This window comes from Diceros bicornis, chromosome 3, assembly GCF_020826845.1.
Source record: "Diceros bicornis minor isolate mBicDic1 chromosome 3, mDicBic1.mat.cur, whole genome shotgun sequence".
NCBI classification, from domain to species: domain Eukaryota; kingdom Metazoa; phylum Chordata; class Mammalia; order Perissodactyla; family Rhinocerotidae; genus Diceros; species Diceros bicornis.
In genome coordinates this window covers 42488574-42509428 of record NC_080742.1, presented here as the reverse complement: position 1 = coordinate 42509428, position 20855 = coordinate 42488574, and the positions used below count along the sequence as shown (strand labels likewise).

Here is a 20855-nt window from a genome sequence, read left to right as displayed (position 1 = left end):
TCAGAGAGAGATGTATAATTTTGATGATTCCAGAAAGTTCTTTCCACCTAGAAAATTGTTTCACAAATCTATTGGTTTTTTTTGTAACACCTTATTGGGAAGAGGCACTATAGGCAATCTTCTACCATCTGTGTCTTTCTCCATGAGAAACAATCTTTCTGATCTCCATTCTGGAGGGAGCTTTGCCAGGCTAGTTTTTTGCTAGTTGAGAATGACAAAAATTGGCATCAATGTGGTCAGGACAGAACTCTGTTTTTTTTTTTTTTTTTTTTTGGTGGATTATAATTCCAAGCCTCCTTTTTAGAAGAAACAGGGCTTTTATTTCAATGATATACACTTGTATGTGGAAGTTTGAGATTAAGACTTTGGATACTAACTACTCACCCACTTAACCAACATTTAAGAGTCTAATGGTCACTAACCAGGAATCTTTTTCTTTTTTAACTGCTCGAAACTATTCTAACAATAACTTCCTCTTTCTCTCTCTCTCACGCACGCACACACGTTGTTACCAAGAAGATATGTTTGAATTGGCCTATTTTAGTTCTTTCCTTGCCTTAAGTTTATAATTATAAATTTGAAACTAAATTTTATGGGAAAAGTTTAATCAGTCTTTCTGCTCCAAGAGAAATTATCAATAGTTTTTCTAATAAAAGTTGGTCCATCCCACTCTAGAAGAAATACTTCTGATTAATCTTTCTGTCCCTCCTATCATTTCTCATGCATTCTGGGAGCAGAACCCATTGCCCACCAACACCTAGTATGTAGCTTTTTTGCTTATGCAGCCACCCTATCTAAGAGAATGCCAGCTTCCTTGTCTGTCTTTATCCTCCTGACTTGGGTATATTAGTGTAAATTTATCAATATCCCTTACACTTACTTCCCAGAACAGGCCTTCTTTCACAGGATGGGGAATCACGTAGCACAAATTTCTGGCTTTTGACATCTTTTCAGTTTCCAAGTACAGATACAAGTTTTCTTCTTATTTTTATTTTTAGGTGGTTATTTCCATAATGATGTATCTTTAACCTAAAAACTTTGAGGTTTCAAAGATGTCTTAATAGGCATATATAAAGCCAGATTTTTATAGAATTAATTAGCAAATTAATTTATTGAGTACCTACTATGGGTATAGTACTTTATTTGATGTTAGAATTTAATTCAAAAGAGTTGCTTTTTCCTATCCACAATTTAGCTAAGAAAGACCTATACATATGTAAAGCTAATAAAAATATTAGTAAGGGATGTGAGACAAACTATGATAATGTAAATTACTGATGTTCAGTAAAAGAGATGATTTCGTAAAAAGAAGTCAGCCCAACCAGGTCTCTGAATATTAATTTGAATTAGAAAGCCAATTATTGGGAAACCATTTTACTAGGGAAGGAGTAACAGTGATTATACCAGTATGGCCACAAAAGTGGTTTCTGTGTAGTAAAGAAGTGAGAACTGTGGTTAGAAGGGTTGATTAGGTTGACTGTGAGTGTCTTCAATGCTAAGATGAAGTTTGTGCAGAAAGTAATGTGGGTTTGATAGAGTGAAAATGGTTGTTCTAGTGAGGTTAGAGCAGTGGCCAAGGGCAAAGAGAAGTGGCCAGTTAGGACATCCTAGAGGAATCCAGGTACAGGATGGTGTGGATGTAGACTTAGAGTGGTTGGAGTGTGACTGGTGAGGGATGTTGCAATAGAAAACTAGCAGGACTCAGTAACTGTTGGGTGAGTTGTATAGGATCAAAACATTTTGCTAACTAAAAGGGACATTGTGTATGAGACTGCTTTCTCAACTTTATTAAGTTGGGGGATTGATATTATGAATGATGTTGTAAGAATATAAAGTGTGACAGTGTGACAAATTCCAGATCTAGAAATAATTGACACAATAATGAAGTGCTTGTTCCTCAGGCTGGACATCTGGTGCTTTTGGCTGCCCACGTCTTATCCCACTGCACTCTGGCTCTGAGCACTGCATAATTTGAGTCTTTTCTGTCTTTATTCTCTGTTCCTGTTCAGCAAAGTAACAGTGCTGCCCCTCACGATTTTATTGGCCAATTCTTTTTTCTTAATTACCTCAGTCCACAAATACTTATTGAGCACCTACAGTATGCGCAAGGCCTTGTGCTAGGCATAGAGAATAAAGGGGATGAAAATTTCTGTGATGATTGTGTTAATAATTAAACACAAGTGCATTTTCACTGGTATTTTATTATCCAGGTTTTTGGGAGACAGCTATTGCTCTCAAAGGATCTAGACGTAAATGCTTTTCATTTGGAGAAGACTGTTTTGTTTTTCTCAAACTCTGTCAGTAGCTCCTGCTTTTTCTGCAGTTTTGGAAATTTACAAACACCAAACCTTTATTTTCATCTCCACTAGGGGACAGTGTGTCACCATTAGATTTTTTTTCTTCCATATCAGCAAAATGTATATAGAAAGGAAATTTAGCCTCAAATTATTTTGGTATGATATTAATTATCTTATAAATGTAATAAAACTGTTAAAAGTCTTCCAAAGGCTACAACTTAGGATTGTTGTATATTATATATGGTATGGATGAATGGATAGAGACGTAGATAGATATGTGTCTATAGATATAGATAGCACATTTTTATTTGGAGTATTTGAAAATTTGCGGCGTTTGGATAATTTTTGTATGAGTTCACCAAAACAAGGATGGATGGCAGAAGGATATGAATATTAAAACACAAGCAACCTGAATTTCAGGACTGTTTTGTAACTCATGGAAATTGAATTAAGCTTTAGGTATGGAATTAGCTGAGACAATGTAATGTTTACTCTTCAAGAAGGGCTGTCTAATCTCCTAAGACTCTAAAGCCTAAATATATATACATATATTTTAACTTTATAGTTTTCCTTTTAACAGAGTACATTGTGTTCTTTAGGAATGATGGGTATGGAGGATGAATATCTCTGGAAGATTTCCTTTCAAGTTGTCTATAAAAATTTGGACAACAATGATGTCATAGCTTTTCCTGCTATTCTTTGAGATGGTGTTCTACAAAATCCACATAAATTTGATTCTAAAAGCATACCTACCATAAATTTGTTTACCTCTCTTTAATTCAAGTACTGAGAGCTGTATAGTACAGCTAGGATTTAATGCTTTAAAGTATACCTTTTAAAAAGTTCTTCAAGTTTATGTACAGTGGGAATAGTTTTACCAAAAGTTGTCCTTTGAGAAAATTGAAAGGGACAGTTAGTAAGTAAGGGATTTTGAAGACATGGGCATTATAGAAAATTCATCACTTGTACACACTTGCAAGGTGTAACTTCTCAACAATTTACTTCTGCAACTGCAGGCTTTATTTGTCCAAATTGTGAGGTAAACAGTGGGAAGAGAGAAAAGAAGAGCTACTATGAATTATGGAGATGCTGCTGTCTTTCCCAATCTTAGGTGAAAATAAAGAAATCTCCTACTTTCCCAATTCTTGCCAAAGGCTTAGAAGTCCCATGAGAGTTCTGCATTGAGACTTCATTACTCTACTGGAGATGATAGATATATATAGCCATCATAAGGAAACCTACGTATCACCAAAAAAAACCCCACATGTACAAGAAGACTAAAGTCTAAGGTTCCATTGACAAGACTTAATTACTATGGAGTAAATTTAGAATTACCTTATGTGTTTAAAAGATAATGGTAATTAGAACTTTTCTTCATATTTCATCTAAACATAGTATATTCCGTCCTAATTTTGAAATTACAAGGGGTAGAGAAATAGCTAAATATGATAAGTTTCTGGATAAAATCCACGGTAAATTCTAATCATAAATAATTCAGTTTGAGGATATAAAAAATTAAAAATAGGTATTTTATGTTGATATTTTGTCTAATATTCTTCCTAATAATTAAAAAATCCCACTGTTAGGAAACTCTTCAAGATCTCAATGAGAACTTGTTAACATACTAAATGAAATTAAGTACAAATTTTTGTTGTTAGTTTTAGCTTGACTTCCATGATATTTTTCTACTTCTAAGTCAGCAGAAAGCTAAGACCTTGTGAATTATTAGTATGATTCTTTCTTAGACCTTTTATTGAAGATTAAAATGTTCAAACCAAAAATGTTTTCTTTGTATAGATTTTGAAGATTTTTATGGAGATAAATGTTCCCTGGAAATTTGGACAATGTTTTCTGTATTATTGATTTTATATGATAACTAATCAAATTTAGTTCCCTGAATTTAAATAGTCTTGAAACTAAATTTTTAAATAACTCATTTTTTTGTTGTTAGAAGAATAAATTGTGTTCATTATGGAAACTTCTAAAACATAGCAAAACACAGAGAAGAAATAAAAATAGCCATAAATCCATCGTCCAAAAATAACAATTGTTAACATTTTGATATTTTCCCTCCCAGTATTTTAAGACATCTGACTACTATATTCTTTTTTCCTTTTTGACTGGTTTCTATTTTATAATACAGTTGTACTCAGGAGAGAGAGTAAATGCTGTGTTTTTCAGCTAGAAGTTATATTTTTATTGTTTTATGAGAGGATAGATAGAGTTTGCGATTTTTAAGATTTTCGTCACAAATTTGACATTGTTATGAAGTTAACAGGATGGTAAGATAAAACAAGTAATTACAATAGTGACAATAATTTAGACTTAAAAGAAAATGCAGACATTAACACATATCATTAAATATCCTTGTTTTTCTTTAACTTCAACAAATGTATGTTTTTGATTTTATGTGTGGCTGTGTAAACATTGGTGTGCCATGTTGATAGTTTATGCTTTTTATGGCTGGAGAGTAGAAATCAAGGTAAACTTACAGCCTGGAACTTGCTAGAGTTACAGATAGTAAATAAACTGCTGATAAATTTAATTTCAGTAATTTTTTCTTTATTTTTTATTGTGGGAATTTGTGTACCTACTTTTCTTGCAATACCGTTGTAAGGTCTAGCTTATCACATTGATATGTCACAGTAAAGCTTAGTCATGATTTCTTGTTCCCCAAATATTTCTTGTCCATTCTGGACTCTGCAGTCTTTGCCTCCTCTTTTTCTCCTCTTTTGGTTCCACTTCCTTCAGGAATCACTCCAGCATTATGTGATCTTACCACGCTCTGAATTGCCTCATCTTTTTATGCCCAGCTGTAGCGGTATTACCTACAGTCTAGTCTTTTGCATAGTTATGTACATTACATCACCTTGCTTTCCTAGGATTGGGGTTGGTTTTTTTTGGTTGAGGAAGATTCACTCTGAGCTTACATCTGTTGCCAGTCTTCCCCTTTTTTTGCGTAAGGAAGATTAGCCCTGAGCTAACATCTGTGCCAATATTCCTCCATTTTGTATGTGAGTCGCTGCTACAGCATGGCTTGACAGTGGTGTAGGTCTGTGCCCAAGATCTGAACCCATAAACCCCGGGCCACTGAAGCGGAGCATGCTGGACTTAACCACTACATCACAGGGTCAGCCCCATGGGGTCGACATTTTTTTGTGCTTATTTGTTTCATAGAGTAAATATTCCCAGATGACATGGCTACTGAGATAACCCATATGCAGTTTTCTAAATGTTCCAAACAGGATTCTTGGTGGTGGTGGTGGGGTGTAGCAGTAGATAAGGAAGGAATAGGGAAATGGAGTAGTAATATGATCATAAAGTATTAAGATGATTATATGATGAGAGAAAAAATTTGTTATTTTTTCTCTCTGTTCTTCAGTTTTGGTATTTCTTTTTGCCTTTCCTCAGGATCACTAATGTCTTCTGCTCCGCTCACCTTGTATTACACCAGTCCAATTAATTCTTAATTTCAAATATTATATTTTATAATTGTAAAATATTCTTTATTATAGATTCCAATTCTATGTTGAAAATTTCCATTTTTTTCATTGTTTCCATCTCTTCCTCTATTTTTAATATATTAATCATAGTTATTTTGAAACCTTTGCATGCTAATTCCAATTTATGGATCATTTCTGGATCTGCTTAAATTGATTATTTTTCCCCTTCTTTATGGGTTATTTTTTCTGCTTCTTTGATTTCTGCTTCTTTACTCATCTAGTAATATTTTATTATATGACATACTTTAGTTACAAAATGTTATAAAAACTCTAGCTTATTTTAGCTTCCTCCAAAGAATATTAAAATTTGTTCTGGCAAGCATTTGTTTTGCTGGAAGATCAGCTCGATCTTCTGGAGGTTGCTTAAACTTTGTTAGGGCAGGTTGAATTCAGCTTTGCCTTTATTCCCAGGCTGTAGGCAGAGATCTCAACTGAAAGCCATGGGTGTTCACTAAGGTCTCCTCATTCTACCTGGCCTCACCTCTAACCTCCTTCTCAGCACAGTGCAGCCTCTGAAATCTCTGCTCAGCTCTCCAGCTTCCCAGCAACCATTCTCTGCTAGGAATATATTGAGTCTCTTCCTGTGCAAGCACTTGAGGAGTTGGCCAAAGAATGAAGGGGAATTTTTGGCAGCTTTCTAGGGCTTCTTTGCAACTTCCCTCTCTCAGAGACCTTGCTTGCACAAATCCAAGCCACCTTGACAACTCTGAGTTGTAATCTGTACCTTTTCTACCCAGAGGGACTGTCGTTCTCTACTTGGGCTTTATATCTCTATAGTTTGAACAAATTCTCTCAACAAGACAGCTGGAGTGAATGTTAGCTAATGGGCTCTACTTTCAAGGGTTGTAGACACTCATTGGTTACTAAGACCTGCAAACAATATTTTTACATGTAGTTTTCCAGATTTAATGGTTATATATGGTGAGTGGGTGATATCAGCTACTCTGTCTTGGCTGAAATCAGTATACTCCATAAAAATTATAATTCTAATAGCTATCATTATTGAGTATTTATTAGGTGTCAGTGATTTCCATATCTTATCTGATTTAGTCCCTACAAAAAAATCTGTGTGATAGATAACATTGCTGCCCCAGTTTTAGATGAAAAAACTGAGAACTATAAAACTTTAATAATTTGCTCAAAGATTACTTGAAAATTGTCAAAGCCAGTGTATGAATACCCACAATCTGACTGTAGAGCCTGTGTCCTTATCAAATGCATAATTTATTAAAGGAATATTATATTTTATCAAGAAATATACAAATGGGCTAGTGCACACAAATAAATTACCTTTGTAGGGGCTGGCCCCGTGGCATAGCCGTTATGTGCCGCACTCGGCTGCTGGTGGCCCCGGGTTTGATCCCGGGCGAGCACCGACGCATTGCTTGTCTGACCATGCTGCAGCGGCGTCCCATATAAAGTGGAGGAAGATGCGCACGGGCAGTCTTCCTTAGCAAAAAAAGAGGAGGATTGGCATGGATGTTAGCTCAGGGCTGAGCTTCCTCACAAAAAATAAATAAATAAATAAATAAATTACCTTTGTAACTCAGGTTCTGTAATTATGGCACATAAACATTTTTAAAATCAAGAAAAATATTTTTAAGTTAAACACATGCTTACTTTTTTTGAAAAAATACTACACTTTAATTTTTATATTTACTGAAAAATTGAGAAGATAGTACAAAGTTCCCATATGCCCTGTATCCACTTTCCCCTATTACTAACAACTGAAGTCCATAGTTTATTCAGATTTCCTTGGTTTTACCTAATGTATTTTTATTCCAGGATACCACATTACTTCTAGTTGTCATGTGTCCTCCTCTTGGCTGTGACAGTTTCTCCAATTTCCTTTGTGTTTGATGAACTTGACATTTTGAGGAGTTCTGGTCAGATATATTGCAAGATGCCCCTCCATTGGAATTCATCTGATGGTTTTCTCATGATTAGACTGGGGTTATGGGTTTTGGAGAGGAAAACCACAGAGGTGAATGCCATTCTCATCACATCATATCAAGAGTGTATACTATCAACATGATTTTTCAGTGTTCATGTTGACCTTGCTTACTTAGTTTTAACATTATATAATAAAAGTTTTTATTATATAATATTTTATTATTTTTATTATATATTATATAATATTTGGAACACACAAGGGAATATATGTATGTACATATACATAAATATGTGTGAATGATACTAAAATGACCACCTATAATACCCCTTTGCTCTTCACCCTCCTCAAGGATTAAAAACACTGTTTTGCATATCCACTGGCAGCAAGAAATGCTTTTTAAAGATCTGAGTTTGCTTTTTTTAACTCATGTTATCAATAATTTTACAGAAATATAGAGTTTTGAGGTGAGTTTGGAATCTGTAAATTGTTTGAATATCTGATCTTTGCACATACTAGAAATATTTTGAGTATATGTCTGTCTCACCATCTTCTTTAATCAGTTTTTAGATTTCCATATTTTTCAGAGATAAGTCAATTGATTGAGCTCAGGCAGAAAGGGCAAACAAATATTCGGTGGAATAACACAAGTTCTTCTCACTAAATTCTAATCTTTCCAAATGGTGCCTATAAAAAGTTGCAGAAGTAAATTAATCCTTAAGAGAACATTCTTACTTAAATTCTTTATTAGCTAAAGATATGTAAGTTATGGAGCTAGCAAAATGAGCATATATGGTTTATTCTAAGATATAAAAATGTGATTTTTTTCTAGCCCTAGGATCTTAAACAGATTTTTCCCCCTTCGTTTCTTCATTTGTTACTGTGCTGCTTTCATTATGACAAGTATTAGCTGGTTTCAAAGAGGCTCTACAGAGAGGGTTTTTCTGTTTATTTTTGAAGGGGAAACCTTAATTATCATCATCTGTTGTACGTCTCAATTTAATAAATGAGTCTTGGGAGTAGATGTGTATTATAAACCCTGCAACACTGTAATTAATTAATCATTAAGTACAAATATCTATAGTTGGTTTGTATTTTGTTCAATTTTAGAATACTTATTTCTGTGTTTATGAATGGTGTGTCATGAATGATATCTACTCCCTTTTAAGTGAATCATATTTTAGGCCCCAACATATTTGGCTTTAGAATGATTTGTGTATGTGATTTAAGTCTCGTGATATCCTGGAAACCAGTACAGAATTTGAAATCCAGTATTGAAATGTCATTAAAACCCATTTGCAAGAAGCAAAGTAGCCACCATTTAGCCACTTGTGCATCTTCCTCAGCTCTACCCCTTAGAATAGGATCAGGGAAGTTGATGGAAAAAAGTAGCTTAAGCCAAGGTGGTCTCTCACCATCATCCTCATAGATGAGAAACCCAAGGCCTGGGCTGGTGGAGGCCTGGTGATCATGGAATGCCTTGATTATATTCTTCTTGAATAGGCTTCTGGCTAAATATGCAAATAGAAGTGAACTGAGTAACCAAATAGTGGTCATTGTTAACAAATGAGTTAAACTGAAAAGGTGATGATATCTCTACCATAGTCAGAGCCTCCTTTGCTTTGAATTTGTTATAATTTGTGGAGTGCTACCATGTGTTAGGCATTGAACTAAGTGTTCCATATTCAAAGATAAAATGAAAAATTCTTTACACCAAGAGACATCATCTGGTGGAATAGATGGTCAACTGAAAAGGCTATTTTAGAATTCAAAAGACACTTTTAGAATTCAGTGTGCTAGAGGAATTCACAGCTGTGGAAACATAGATTCACCTCACCCAAACTGGGCTGGAGGATAGGAGTCAGGGTAGATTTCAAGAGTCACTGATACCTAGGTTGAACCACAAAGAGTAACTAGGGTCAGCTAATCTAGGAAGAGAGTGGGAAAGCTTTTCTGGCAAAGGGTTAGCTGGTGCAAAGGGATGAAAGCTTAGAAAAATGGCTGTTTGGGCAATCTTAAACAGTTTCACGTGGCTTAGAGAATTGAGTGATTTTAAGGGAATGGCAAGAAGAGGCTGGAAGGAGAAAAGACTCTTTTCATTACCAGGTAAAGGGTTCAGACTTGATCCTGAAGGTTATAGGTAGGCTTCAAAGGATTTTAGGCAGGATAGTGATATGATCAGATCTATATTTTAAAATAAATATTTTGACTGCTGTGTGGGAAATAGGGTAGAACAGGACAAGACTTCAGAGAGACTGTTTATGGATTGTTCCAGTAACTCAGGACAGAGGTGTTATGCTGGCAATGGCAGTGTGAGTGGAGCATATGGATTCAAGAATCGTTAAGGAGGTAGAAGCAATAGGTCATAATGACATATTGAACATTGGGATAAGACATTAAGGATGATGCCAAAGTTTAGAGATTGGTTATCAGATCCGTTTTTTTGAACATAGCACAATTCATAACACAGAGACCTTAAAGCTGTTAGCTCTATTTCCACTTTCCTTTTCTCTTCATATTATCATCCCCTCATACCTTCAAGAAGTCCAAATAATTAGAATAAACATATTTTCATAGGCAATATGATTTCAAAGACAAAACCACATTTTAGTAACTTGTAAGATAACTCATTTCACAAATTTGCCTGATCCTAAACTTGACAAACAACAAGCAGGTTTTTTTTCCCCACACCAGTACTCACAGTTTATAACAAAGTCTGTTGTTGGAGAACACTCAGAAGGGGATGAAGAAAAGGCTTGCGTCATCGGTGAAATATTCACACTTTAGTGAAGAGCCAAAGTTGGTCAGATATTGGATTAAGGGAAAATCATCTTTTGTTTCATACTGTTAGCATTTGAAATTATGTCAGTGTTTTTCTTGGTATCTTCAGCAAATATTTTTTGTCTATAATGAAAAGTGCTTGCAAAAGCATTTCTCCTTTATTTGGGGGACCAAGTCCATGCCAGTGGCTATGGTCTGAGTTCTATAGAATGCTGAGGCCAGAGAGCACTGGACCTTGAAAAGTGGCTCCTTGAACTCGTAGAAACAGAGTAGAATGGTGGTTGCCATGAGGGGTGGAGAAAATGGGGAGATGTTGGTCAAAGGGTACAAACGTCCAGTTATACGGTGAATAAGTTCTGGGAATTTAATGTACAGCATGGTGATTATAGTTAACAATATTGTATTATACACTTGAAAGTTGCTAAAAGAGTGGATCTTAAATGTTCTCACCCCCTTCCTCCACAATGGTAACTATATGAGGTGATGGCTGTGATAACTAACCTTATTGTAATAATGGTTTCACAATATATATGTATATCATATCAATGCATTGTACACCTTAAACTTACACAATGTTATGTGTAATATCTCTATAAAGCTGGGGAGAAAAAGTTAAGAATAAATAAATTTTTTAAAAAAGAAAAGTAACTTCTTGTTCAATTTAATGTGTGACATCTTTCTAAAATAATTACTGTTTTTTCTTTTCAGGATAAGCAGAGGCTACAGGAAAGTTTAAGGCAAGGTGCCGCTATTATTGCCACTTTAATCAAAGAAAGAAATGCTGGACTTGTTGGTCAGCTATTGATAGCGTGAAGAACACAGAAAATTACCTACTGAATTTTTAGAAATGTTTACCTACGTATCTCTTTTGTGCTTCCCTCCCTATTGTATGTGGTAGAATATTTAAGTTTTGTTATATCTCATAATTTGTAGATGTGACACTTGGGTTATAAAAGTGGATCAATGCTTATATCTGTGAAATAAAAATTTACTTTTGTGCATGTCAAATATAAATTGCCTGAATCAGAAAAGGATAAGTGGAAAATAATACCCTTCACATAATCTTTTCACAGAGGCATGAAAGATCAAACAGAAATGATAATGGGTGAGCTAATCCTCCAAGGAATGAGAATTTAGAAAGCTTCAACTATTATCTCTGTGTTAATTAGTAAATCACCCTATAATGAACCTAATAGAGAGGATTCAGGATTATTCCTAATTCTAAAATTGTCCTCTTGTGATGTGATATTTTGACTTGTATTCTAATTTTCTACACCATAAAGAAAAAAAAACAGGAGCTAACAGGGAACTCGGGTTCAGATATCTTCACCATTGGCCTCACATTGCTCTAGATCCCTAAAGCAGATGTCATTTCCTCCTGCTTTTTACTATTTTAAAATTGTATGTTTTCCTTGGTTGATGAAATATAAAATTTTGACTTACTTAAAAGGTCTCTGATTTTTCTGAATAAATTTAAAGGACTAGAAAGCTTCATAAAAGTGAAATTATTTTGGTCAATCCCACGTCTTCTTCTAAAAGGCAGGAGTCAATGCACCTCCAAGAATTAAGTTAATTCTTCTTTTGATACAGACACTGCTGTGTTTTTAAATCAAGTTCTTATTCTTTCAAATTTCCACTGGTGTATACATCTTAAATATTGATGATTTTCTCTTATATTACATTTTACAATATGTACATCCAGTCATTAGAGATGCCTTTTATTGTATATATATACATTGACCTTATAAAAGCACATTTGATGAGATTCTTCCAGGGCTTAGGCTGCATGTGGAAACTATAAAAGTTGCATGAAAGGTTTTCAGTTAAAGGTAGACTTTGCAATATCTACCTTGTGCAATTTCTTCTTAACATGCTGGATGATTTTACCTATATTTCTCAAGTATTTACATTAATAAAAGAGTTTATATTTTACATTTAAGTAATAGTAGAATATAATGGACATGGAGTAATTATTGCAATTCATTCTCTTAAATGTGTTGTTTGAATGTAGGCTTAGATCTAAATTCCTGGGCTTGCCATTTTTGCTCTCTATCCAGGGATGTTAAGAATATAAAATAAATCATTTAATTCGAAATCTTGAGTATGAAAATACATGGGCAATGTGTGGATTTTTGTTAGAATGTTTATGTCGTTGTCAAGGGGAGTTGGCTGTGTTGTGAAAGATCCACACAGCGCGCCTGTTGAAGTCTTCAGGTGAAAATGTTTTAAGATTTGAAAGTGCTCATAAAGGTAAAAGGGAAAATGTTATCGAGGTTTTAAAGAGAGGGTGAGTGCTTTTAAGTGCACGGTAGGAAACTGGGCATATCCATGGCACAGCAAAATCGCTGTGTCTATTGAGTGCTGGCTGAGTTACCTTCGATTTCAACTTAATAATGGAATGTTATGCCAAACTAGAATTTATCCTGGAGCAACTAGTATGACTTTCCTAGGTGATTGGAAACATTTAGTGTAATGAGGTTTAGTTAATAAAATATTAAATTGTGAAATCATCATCATCATCATCATCATCATCATAGCATTTGATTTTTTTCTTTATAGTCTGCAAAGTGATTCACAGCATTGAAAATAATTTAAAGAAATCTCCCCACATCCTTTACTGTTTAGATGGAAATTGAGGCTCAGAGACCTTTAACTACCTTGCCACCCAAAGCCATGTGGCTACCTAGTAACAAAAGGCAGGGCTTAAACTCAGGACCACTGAGAATAAGGTCAAGCTCCTCTCCCTGTGTAACCATGATTGCTGGCAAACGACATCCAGCAGAGAGGCTGTGGGAAAAGAGCCGGAGGCCCTGATGAGAACTGGAGGAACCGACGAGGAGGGAGACATCAGTCCACTGGCCAGAGGGAAGCCCTTGAAGCTTTTAGCTTTCTGATCCTCTTTCCAACATACAGAAACTGTAGCTAGGGGTGAAGGGAATGGAGAGAATTATTGGCCAAGAGAGAAAGATAAGTTAGTTGTTTTAGCTATTTGTTAAGAAGAGATTCAGAGGCAACTTGAAAGTTACATTTTCATCTCTGCTTCTGTAAACTTAATTACCTTCATGAGAACTGTCCCTTTGCATTCTATTTTCCAAAATTTCTTTAAAAATAATAGTAATGATGCCTCAGAGTTGCTGAAATTGCTTTGTACCTGTGGAAATTTTGTGGAAAGACTTTCTTTCTAAACGTATGCTACTAAATTAAATGCAATTTAAAGTTAGCCTTTTTTAGGATTTTAACACAGTGTGACCAAGCGTTTGATTAATGACTTATATTGGTAAGAGGTAGTTTTTTTGTGTGCCATAAAAGTGGTCAATTTGAGAGATGATTTGTTGTAAACATACTCTTCTATAGATAAGAGTCAGACCCCTATATTCCACTCAGGCCCATTCTTATTGTGGTCACTTTAAGCATTTTGCATTGGTTTAACAGGAAAACTCTCTTTTCCCATGCTAGTTTATTATAACTATCAAATTTTACTTTATATATAAATATAATATTCATTTTATAAAAATCAAGTTGCAATAGAACATTTTCTTGTGTTAAATCTGTAAATTTAACTTCCTTTTAATGTTGAAACTATGTCAAGGAAGCATAAATCATAATATTTAAATTAAAATGTTAAGAAAGCCATTTGGAAAAAACAGTGAAGATATTTTAAAAGTTTAATTCAAAAATAAACAATAAATGAAAAGTACATTCTGTTTATTAATAAGGTTTAAAATAAGTAGAAATGGCTAGGTAAGTGGTGTTTGGCATTGTAACACATATGTGTTCTTGTACATTTTTAGTTTCAAAATTGTGAAAATGTATAGATATATTTCTGGGGATATTTTGTAAATGAAAAGTAACAAATTTATTAAAGATTCTAGATATATTTCCTTTACAAAACAAAATATAAGTAATTGATGAATAACTAAATTGCTATTTTCAAATCTAATGGCAATTTTCATTATTTAGTGTATACGTTTTTTTAAACTAACTCATTCTCAATTGAATAAATATAACATTTATTCTCAAAATATACCGATGTGATGTTTTACCTCATAGAAAGATAGCATTTGAGACCCAGATATATTATTCTGTAAAATGTATTAAAAAATTGCAAAACCAGAAGTGCCAATTAAATTTTTTCTTCTTTCCCTCATATTTAGCAGGTTTCCTAGTAGTTGTAGTGGCTGTTAAGGATATAAAGGCTCTACTCAGGCATGGTGGAAAAGAATATTGTGATCACTTAATGTCTTCATGGGTGTGGTGGGTTGAATTATTGTTCAGAAGTATTCTTTCCCTCCACTGGCTTCCATGGGAGGAATATATGTCCACCTCTTGACTCTGAGATTCGTCATGTGATTTGCTTTAACCAATAGAGTGAGTCAGAAGTGGCAGTGCTCCACTGAGATTTGACTTCAGAGACCTAGCACGTTGCGGCTTGCTGTCTTCCACATCTGCCACCACCATGAGAGGAACATGCCCAGCCTGGTCTGTTGTCTCTAGAAGGAAAACAGGCCCAGATCAGCTGATCTCCACTAATCCACAAATGGAGGAACAAGCCTGGCTGAGATCAGCAGGGGCACCTAGCCCAGTTCATTGATCTCCAGCAGACAGGTGAGCTAAATAGATGCTCACAGTTTTTGGCTAGTACTGAGTTTTGAATCTTCATTGCACGTCAACTGATAACCAAGGAAAGATCTGTGGCAGTGTGTTATATATTTGCCCTCACAAGTCTGGGATGTATGTGGAGAGGCACATTTTGTTAAAGCAGAATGCTTAGGAGGAGAAATGTTGGTCAGAGCGATGGTCCCAAAGTACTAAAAGGTTCTGAGAATGCCTACTTCCCTATTCAAAAATTACTAAAGGAGAAAAATAGACCTGTTTTAGAAAAGTCTTCAAAAGAGGTTAAACTTTCTTGGGCCTGAAATGATATGAAGTTAAAATATGGGCATGTAAAATAATAGGTAATAAAAATAGCTAACATTTATTAAATGATTACTGTGTCCCAGAAACTGATCTTAGTGCTTTACATGTACATGATGTTTTTATTCTTCATGATAACTTTATGTGCTAGGTAGTATACCAATCACTGTTTAAAAAATGAGGAAACCGAGGCATGTACATTTTGAGTAACTTATTCAGAGTCACCCAAGCAGCAAGTAGGCGAAGAGAGATTCAAATTTGGTTATTTAACTTTAGAGTTATATTCCTAAGCATGATGCTATACAATATTACAAAACATACTATTTTAAGATCCCTTAAAGAATAACTCTCAAGGACCGGGATCTCAAATATTTTTTTTCTTTAATAGCAAGATAAAGAAAATGGGTAAATCCTGTTACCTTTCAGTGTTTCTGTATTCTTTGTTTCCTTTGCCCATCACCACCCCCAATACGCAAACGTATTTTGGAACATACTTGGATCTGCATGTGCCAGTAAAACTACAAAGACTGATACCCATATACAATTGTTATCAATGCCGTCTCTGTGAGCTCTCCAGTTGTAAGGATTTCCTCCAGCAATGAATGAGCAGATATACTTGGATAACAAAAGTGTAAGATGAAAAAGTAGAAGCAAGTACTTTCTTAATGAACCAGAGTTGCTTATAGCCATTTGTGCCTCAGCAACACAACAAGACATCAAAAGAGAAGTTAAAGTCCATTCACCATCTTTACAAGAGAAAGGAAAGTCTAGAGAAATGCCCAGGCATGAGGAAGTATGAGGTCTCCCCTTGCTATGAGACTCTTCTAAACACGTGTGTCCATAATGTTTGCTCAATGGGAAAATTTTGGAGTGAATGGTATAATGAGCTTAGCCTGAGTGGAGCCAGACTGTTTTTCTTTTCCCATCTGAAATATTGGAATCTTTGATTTTTAAAAATGTCTTCACAACTGAAATGCATTATGCAAATTTATTCTCTACTTAGCGAGGATGCTACCAAATAATCTGAACACTTGTTAAAACATCTGGGTCTCTTTAGCAACATGGATGAAGATTGGCTTGTCAAATGCAATTTTTTCTTTCAGTTTAACCTTAATTAATCCTGTAGGATCTCTGTGTGGTAGGTCTGTATCGACCTTGTGATATGACAATTGCAAAAAGGTAGATGCAGAGATTAAGGGCTCATGATCACCCAGCACACTGGAAGCCAAACGGAGTATGGAAATCCAGAATTTCTGACTCTACTTTGGACAGTTTCTCAGGGAATTGGATTACAAATAGGAGGGACTGTTTTTTACTTAAAGTTAAAAAAAAATCTGATTTAAATCTACATTCAGAATTTTACCTGGATGCATTCCCTCATTTTCCATTTTGCAAAACTGCAGTTAAGCCCAGAGGCAAAAGCTTCAACAAGGCAATCCTAGTGATCTTTTTGACCTGAGTGGAGACATGATTTGAGATTCCACATGGAGGCCAATTTTGTAAGAATTTCCACTAGTCTGTAGACTGTAATAATTGGGTTATTTGGATAAGGTTTGGCAGCACATCTAATACATTAACTGAATGAGGTTTCTGGAGTTTTGCCATTTTGGATCTATCCATTTTGTTCTTTGTTCTACCTCATTATAAAATGGACTATTGAAATTGGTTAGTTTGTTGGTATGTCAAATTTTTCTTTTTTTTTTTTTCTGTCCTATTCTTTACATTTAAGCTCTTAATTTGGTTGAAAGCAAGCTCTTCAGTCTAAGTGGATAACAAAACATCCCTTTGAGGAGAAGGAAATAGATGATAAAATCTATGTTACTAATTTTTTTCAATGGTTTGGAGGAATTTCTTTTCCATCCTGTGTGTGTTTTTAAGACCCTGTTAAGTTCATAGTTCCTTTTTCTTTTCTTGTTTGAATAGAAAATCATTCTCTTTAATCCCACCTGAGTTTTAAAAATGTATTATTGAACTGCCCAGTTCAGGAATTCGGTTGCCTGTTTTACTGAATGGAGATATGTATGACCTGATAGTAAAAGAATGCTATTCAAAGACATTTCCGCCTGTTTGTTTCTTGGATCAGTTACTGTTCACATAAATCTGGAAGGAAGCCAAAATATGTAAACAAATTAAGAGTTTTGAGGATCCTGGTGGGAATATCTGTAAATTCTACCATAAATCAGGAATTTAAGATAAGTGCAGTATGCTATAATAAGATAGCAGGGAGAAGCAAATTATAGACCAAATATGCTTGACTCTGGTTTGGCAATCTTAATGGATATTAAAAGATTTGGGTTAATCATGGAGTAATGCATAACACTACTACTTTCCAAGACTATATCTGTTGCTTAAATGGAATTTTATTTATGTTTTACTAACTTTTAATTGTTGCTTAAAATCAAACAACCCTTCAACTCTGAAGCCGCTGTTTTATATTCTTTTAGCACACTAAATATATATAATATGTAAATTATTTTATCTTTATCATTAATAAAGAATTAATGACTCCCTTTACACATCTGCATAAATCTGTGTTATAGTAAAGGACAATTTGACGGTTTGGGAATTTTTCCTCTAGAGCTTTTTTGATACACACTCTTCTCTTCTTGTAACTGTCTATCTCAGCATATGAATTGAAAATTGTGGTCTTTTCATTTCCTTTGTCCCAGAGTTGAAACTTAAATGTAAAATTTCCTCTTAACAAAGACAACCCAAAAGTTTAATTTCAACATTATTGTATCTCCATTAATTTCCTCTTGATTGTGTGTGTATGTGTGTGTGTAGTGAGAGAGAATGTAAAGAAAGAGAAAAAATTTTTTTTCATGTCAACATTTTCTTGAAAGAGTTGTTCTAAAATAATTGCATTTGAGCTTGTGCTTTGTATGCGCGTATGAGAAGAACTTGTAGAGATTAGGTGACACTGATCTAGCAAAGTTTATCTTAAAATAATTGGGAAAATAGAGAAAATATAGTGTACGTCTTTATACATAATAAATGCATATTTATACATAATTATACGTGATTAACCATACTCATTGGCAATGCAGATTCAAGACAATTTTTAAGTGATTGTATATAATATTGGTGGCCTCCCTAGCCTGTGATGTAAAAATGATTTTACACTCGTGTTTTTTTAAACCCAAGTTATTAAAACATGAACCACATGGTTTCTGCCAGAAACTAACCTGACTCACAGTATCCTCCCCAGCAATTTCATGCATGCTCTAGAACAAGTACCTCAGTTTCTTTTACCCTTCATTTTTCATCTTGTCTTCATGCTGTTACCTCTGTTGCCGATGACCCTCATGAGAAAGCCACTCGACTGGGCTCTGCCACTGACAGTCTTAATTGTCCCTAGGTGTCCCGCTGCAGCCCCAGAGGAGGGGCTGTCCTTGCATCCAGAGCATCAGTCTTGGGTGCTCGTCCAGACCCTCATAGAGCTTGATCTCAGATGCATGCACTTCAAGCAGGTCACTGAAACTGCAATCATCTTTCTGTTGCTGCAGAGAAATTTGCTGCCACCAGAGAGAAGCAAATGTAGGTTTGCCACTCACATCAGGCCTGTCTCCACTTGACTCACTATCAGAAACACTTTCAATTCCTGAATGTTTGGGCCCAGCTAATCCTGGATCAGAGAGCAAGCATTGCCTAGCCTCTACTACATCCCCATCCAAAGGACTTGGCTTACTTCTTATATCAGGATTAGACAGTCCCTAGAATAGGTAAAAGCACTATCATCCATTGTCGTTAAGAGTCATGCTTATGTGTACAACAAGTTAAATGCAAAATAGTGTGAATATTGATACATTTCCCGAGGTCTGGATTTTTTAGTCTTAGCCATGGTCAACTTGTAACACTCTAAAAAGAGTTGTTTTTCCAAAAATATCTTATATCTAACTAGGAGAAATATTTTATGAGACTTGAATAAATTAAAGAAGGTGATTTTACAAAGTAATACAAATATGGGCAAAATATGTAAAAGACTAATTTTTTTCCTTATTCTCTGTGATCTTTATTATGGTAAAAGAATATCTTGGAGACAGACTAGTTATAATAATTACCATTAAGTTGTGTTTTACTCTTTACCAAATAGTTTTCACATATCTGATGTAACTTTTTTGAGAGCTCAGTTATCCATATTTTACAGAAGAGCCTGAGGCTCGTAGAGGCCCAGTGAGGATCCTAAGATCACACAGCTTGTAAGTGGCACAGCCAGTACCCAAATCCTGTATTTTCTGAATTCTTTCTACACTGCTGGTCATCAATAGGATCTAAAAGTTATCCTAAATAACAATAAGAAATGGCCAATGATAGATCCGATGATAAAAAATGTTTAGAGTCTACTTATTCAATTGTGTTCCAGTTTTTGTTTTGATTCTTATTCTCCTAAGGTCTTCAGGCCAACTGGCAGAGTTAGTCATTAGCAACAGATGTATGTCTCCTGGTCATTCAGATGAGAACTATGTAGCAGACCAAAACCTGGTCCCTAATTATTGTGCATTTCTCATGTTCAAGACCTCTAGGTCCCATGGAAATTCTACAAAGAGATAAAAGGTAGGATTTCTATTCTCCTGGACCTTTTTTTCTGGAAAGTTAAGAAAAACAAGTGAAAATTATGACAATGGAAAGTATCATGGTAAAAGTGAAATTAGTGATATCATTTGGTAACGATGGGAATTCAGAGGAGACAACCCTCCGGCATTTGAAGTAGAGGATCCTCTGTATCATTATGGCCTTAGTCTTCAAGATTTCACTTAGCCTCCTACTAAATTCTTTCCCTAAACTATCCTATAGGGCAACACATCCTTCTTCTCTGGTATTCACATAGCACCAGTGGATACCTTCACTTACTGATTACGTGTTTTATTGAATTGTTCTCTGTATACATCTCTGTCCCCTTTTTTTTTTTTTTTTTTTTTGGCAGAGGAAGAGTCACTCTCAGCTAACATCTGCTGCCAACCTTCCTCATTTTGTATGTGGGTTGCTGCCACAGCATGGCAACTGACAGACGAGTGGTATAGGTCCATGCCCGGGAACCTAACCTAGGCTGCTGAAGTGGAGCGTGCCAAACTTAACCACTAGGCCACTGGAGCTGGCCCCATCTCTGTCCACTTTTATGATGTAATTTCCTTGAGGCTAAGCATTAAGTTTTACCTATGTGTTTAACTCCAGCTTTCATTAAATGTAACCGTAACCTGCTAAGGTCCTTTTCAGGCAAAAAATGTAATTTCAGTTCAGTAGCAGTATCAGCAATCATTTAATTATGCCTTTATCTGTTGGGATATAAACTGTTGAAAAATTTATAACCCTGTTTAACAAGGGAGACAATATATAGATCAAGTGATATCTAAGAAACTATTGAAGCATATGTAATGTGTTAGAATCTCAATTCATAAATTCATGTGTCCAAAACTATCCATTTTTTAAAATTATCCCTTATTTCATGCCCCAATCCTGTGGGGCTAGAAT

At 35.0% G+C, this 20855-nt stretch overlaps 1 protein-coding gene across 4 annotated transcripts in view; it reads left to right on the top strand.

Moving 5' to 3' along the window:
- Nucleotides 1-12985, top strand: part of CRPPA (CDP-L-ribitol pyrophosphorylase A) — a 264411-nt gene extending 251426 nt beyond the window's left edge. For all 4 annotated transcript variants that reach the window (XM_058526629.1, XM_058526606.1, XM_058526613.1 and 1 more), the window contains one exon: nt 11181-12985. In XM_058526629.1, coding sequence (XP_058382612.1) covers nt 11181-11285 — 105 coding nt within the window. In that variant the 3' untranslated portion in view covers nt 11286-12985. The remainder of the gene's footprint in view (nt 1-11180) is intronic.
- Nucleotides 12986-20855: the final 7870 nt, after the last annotated feature.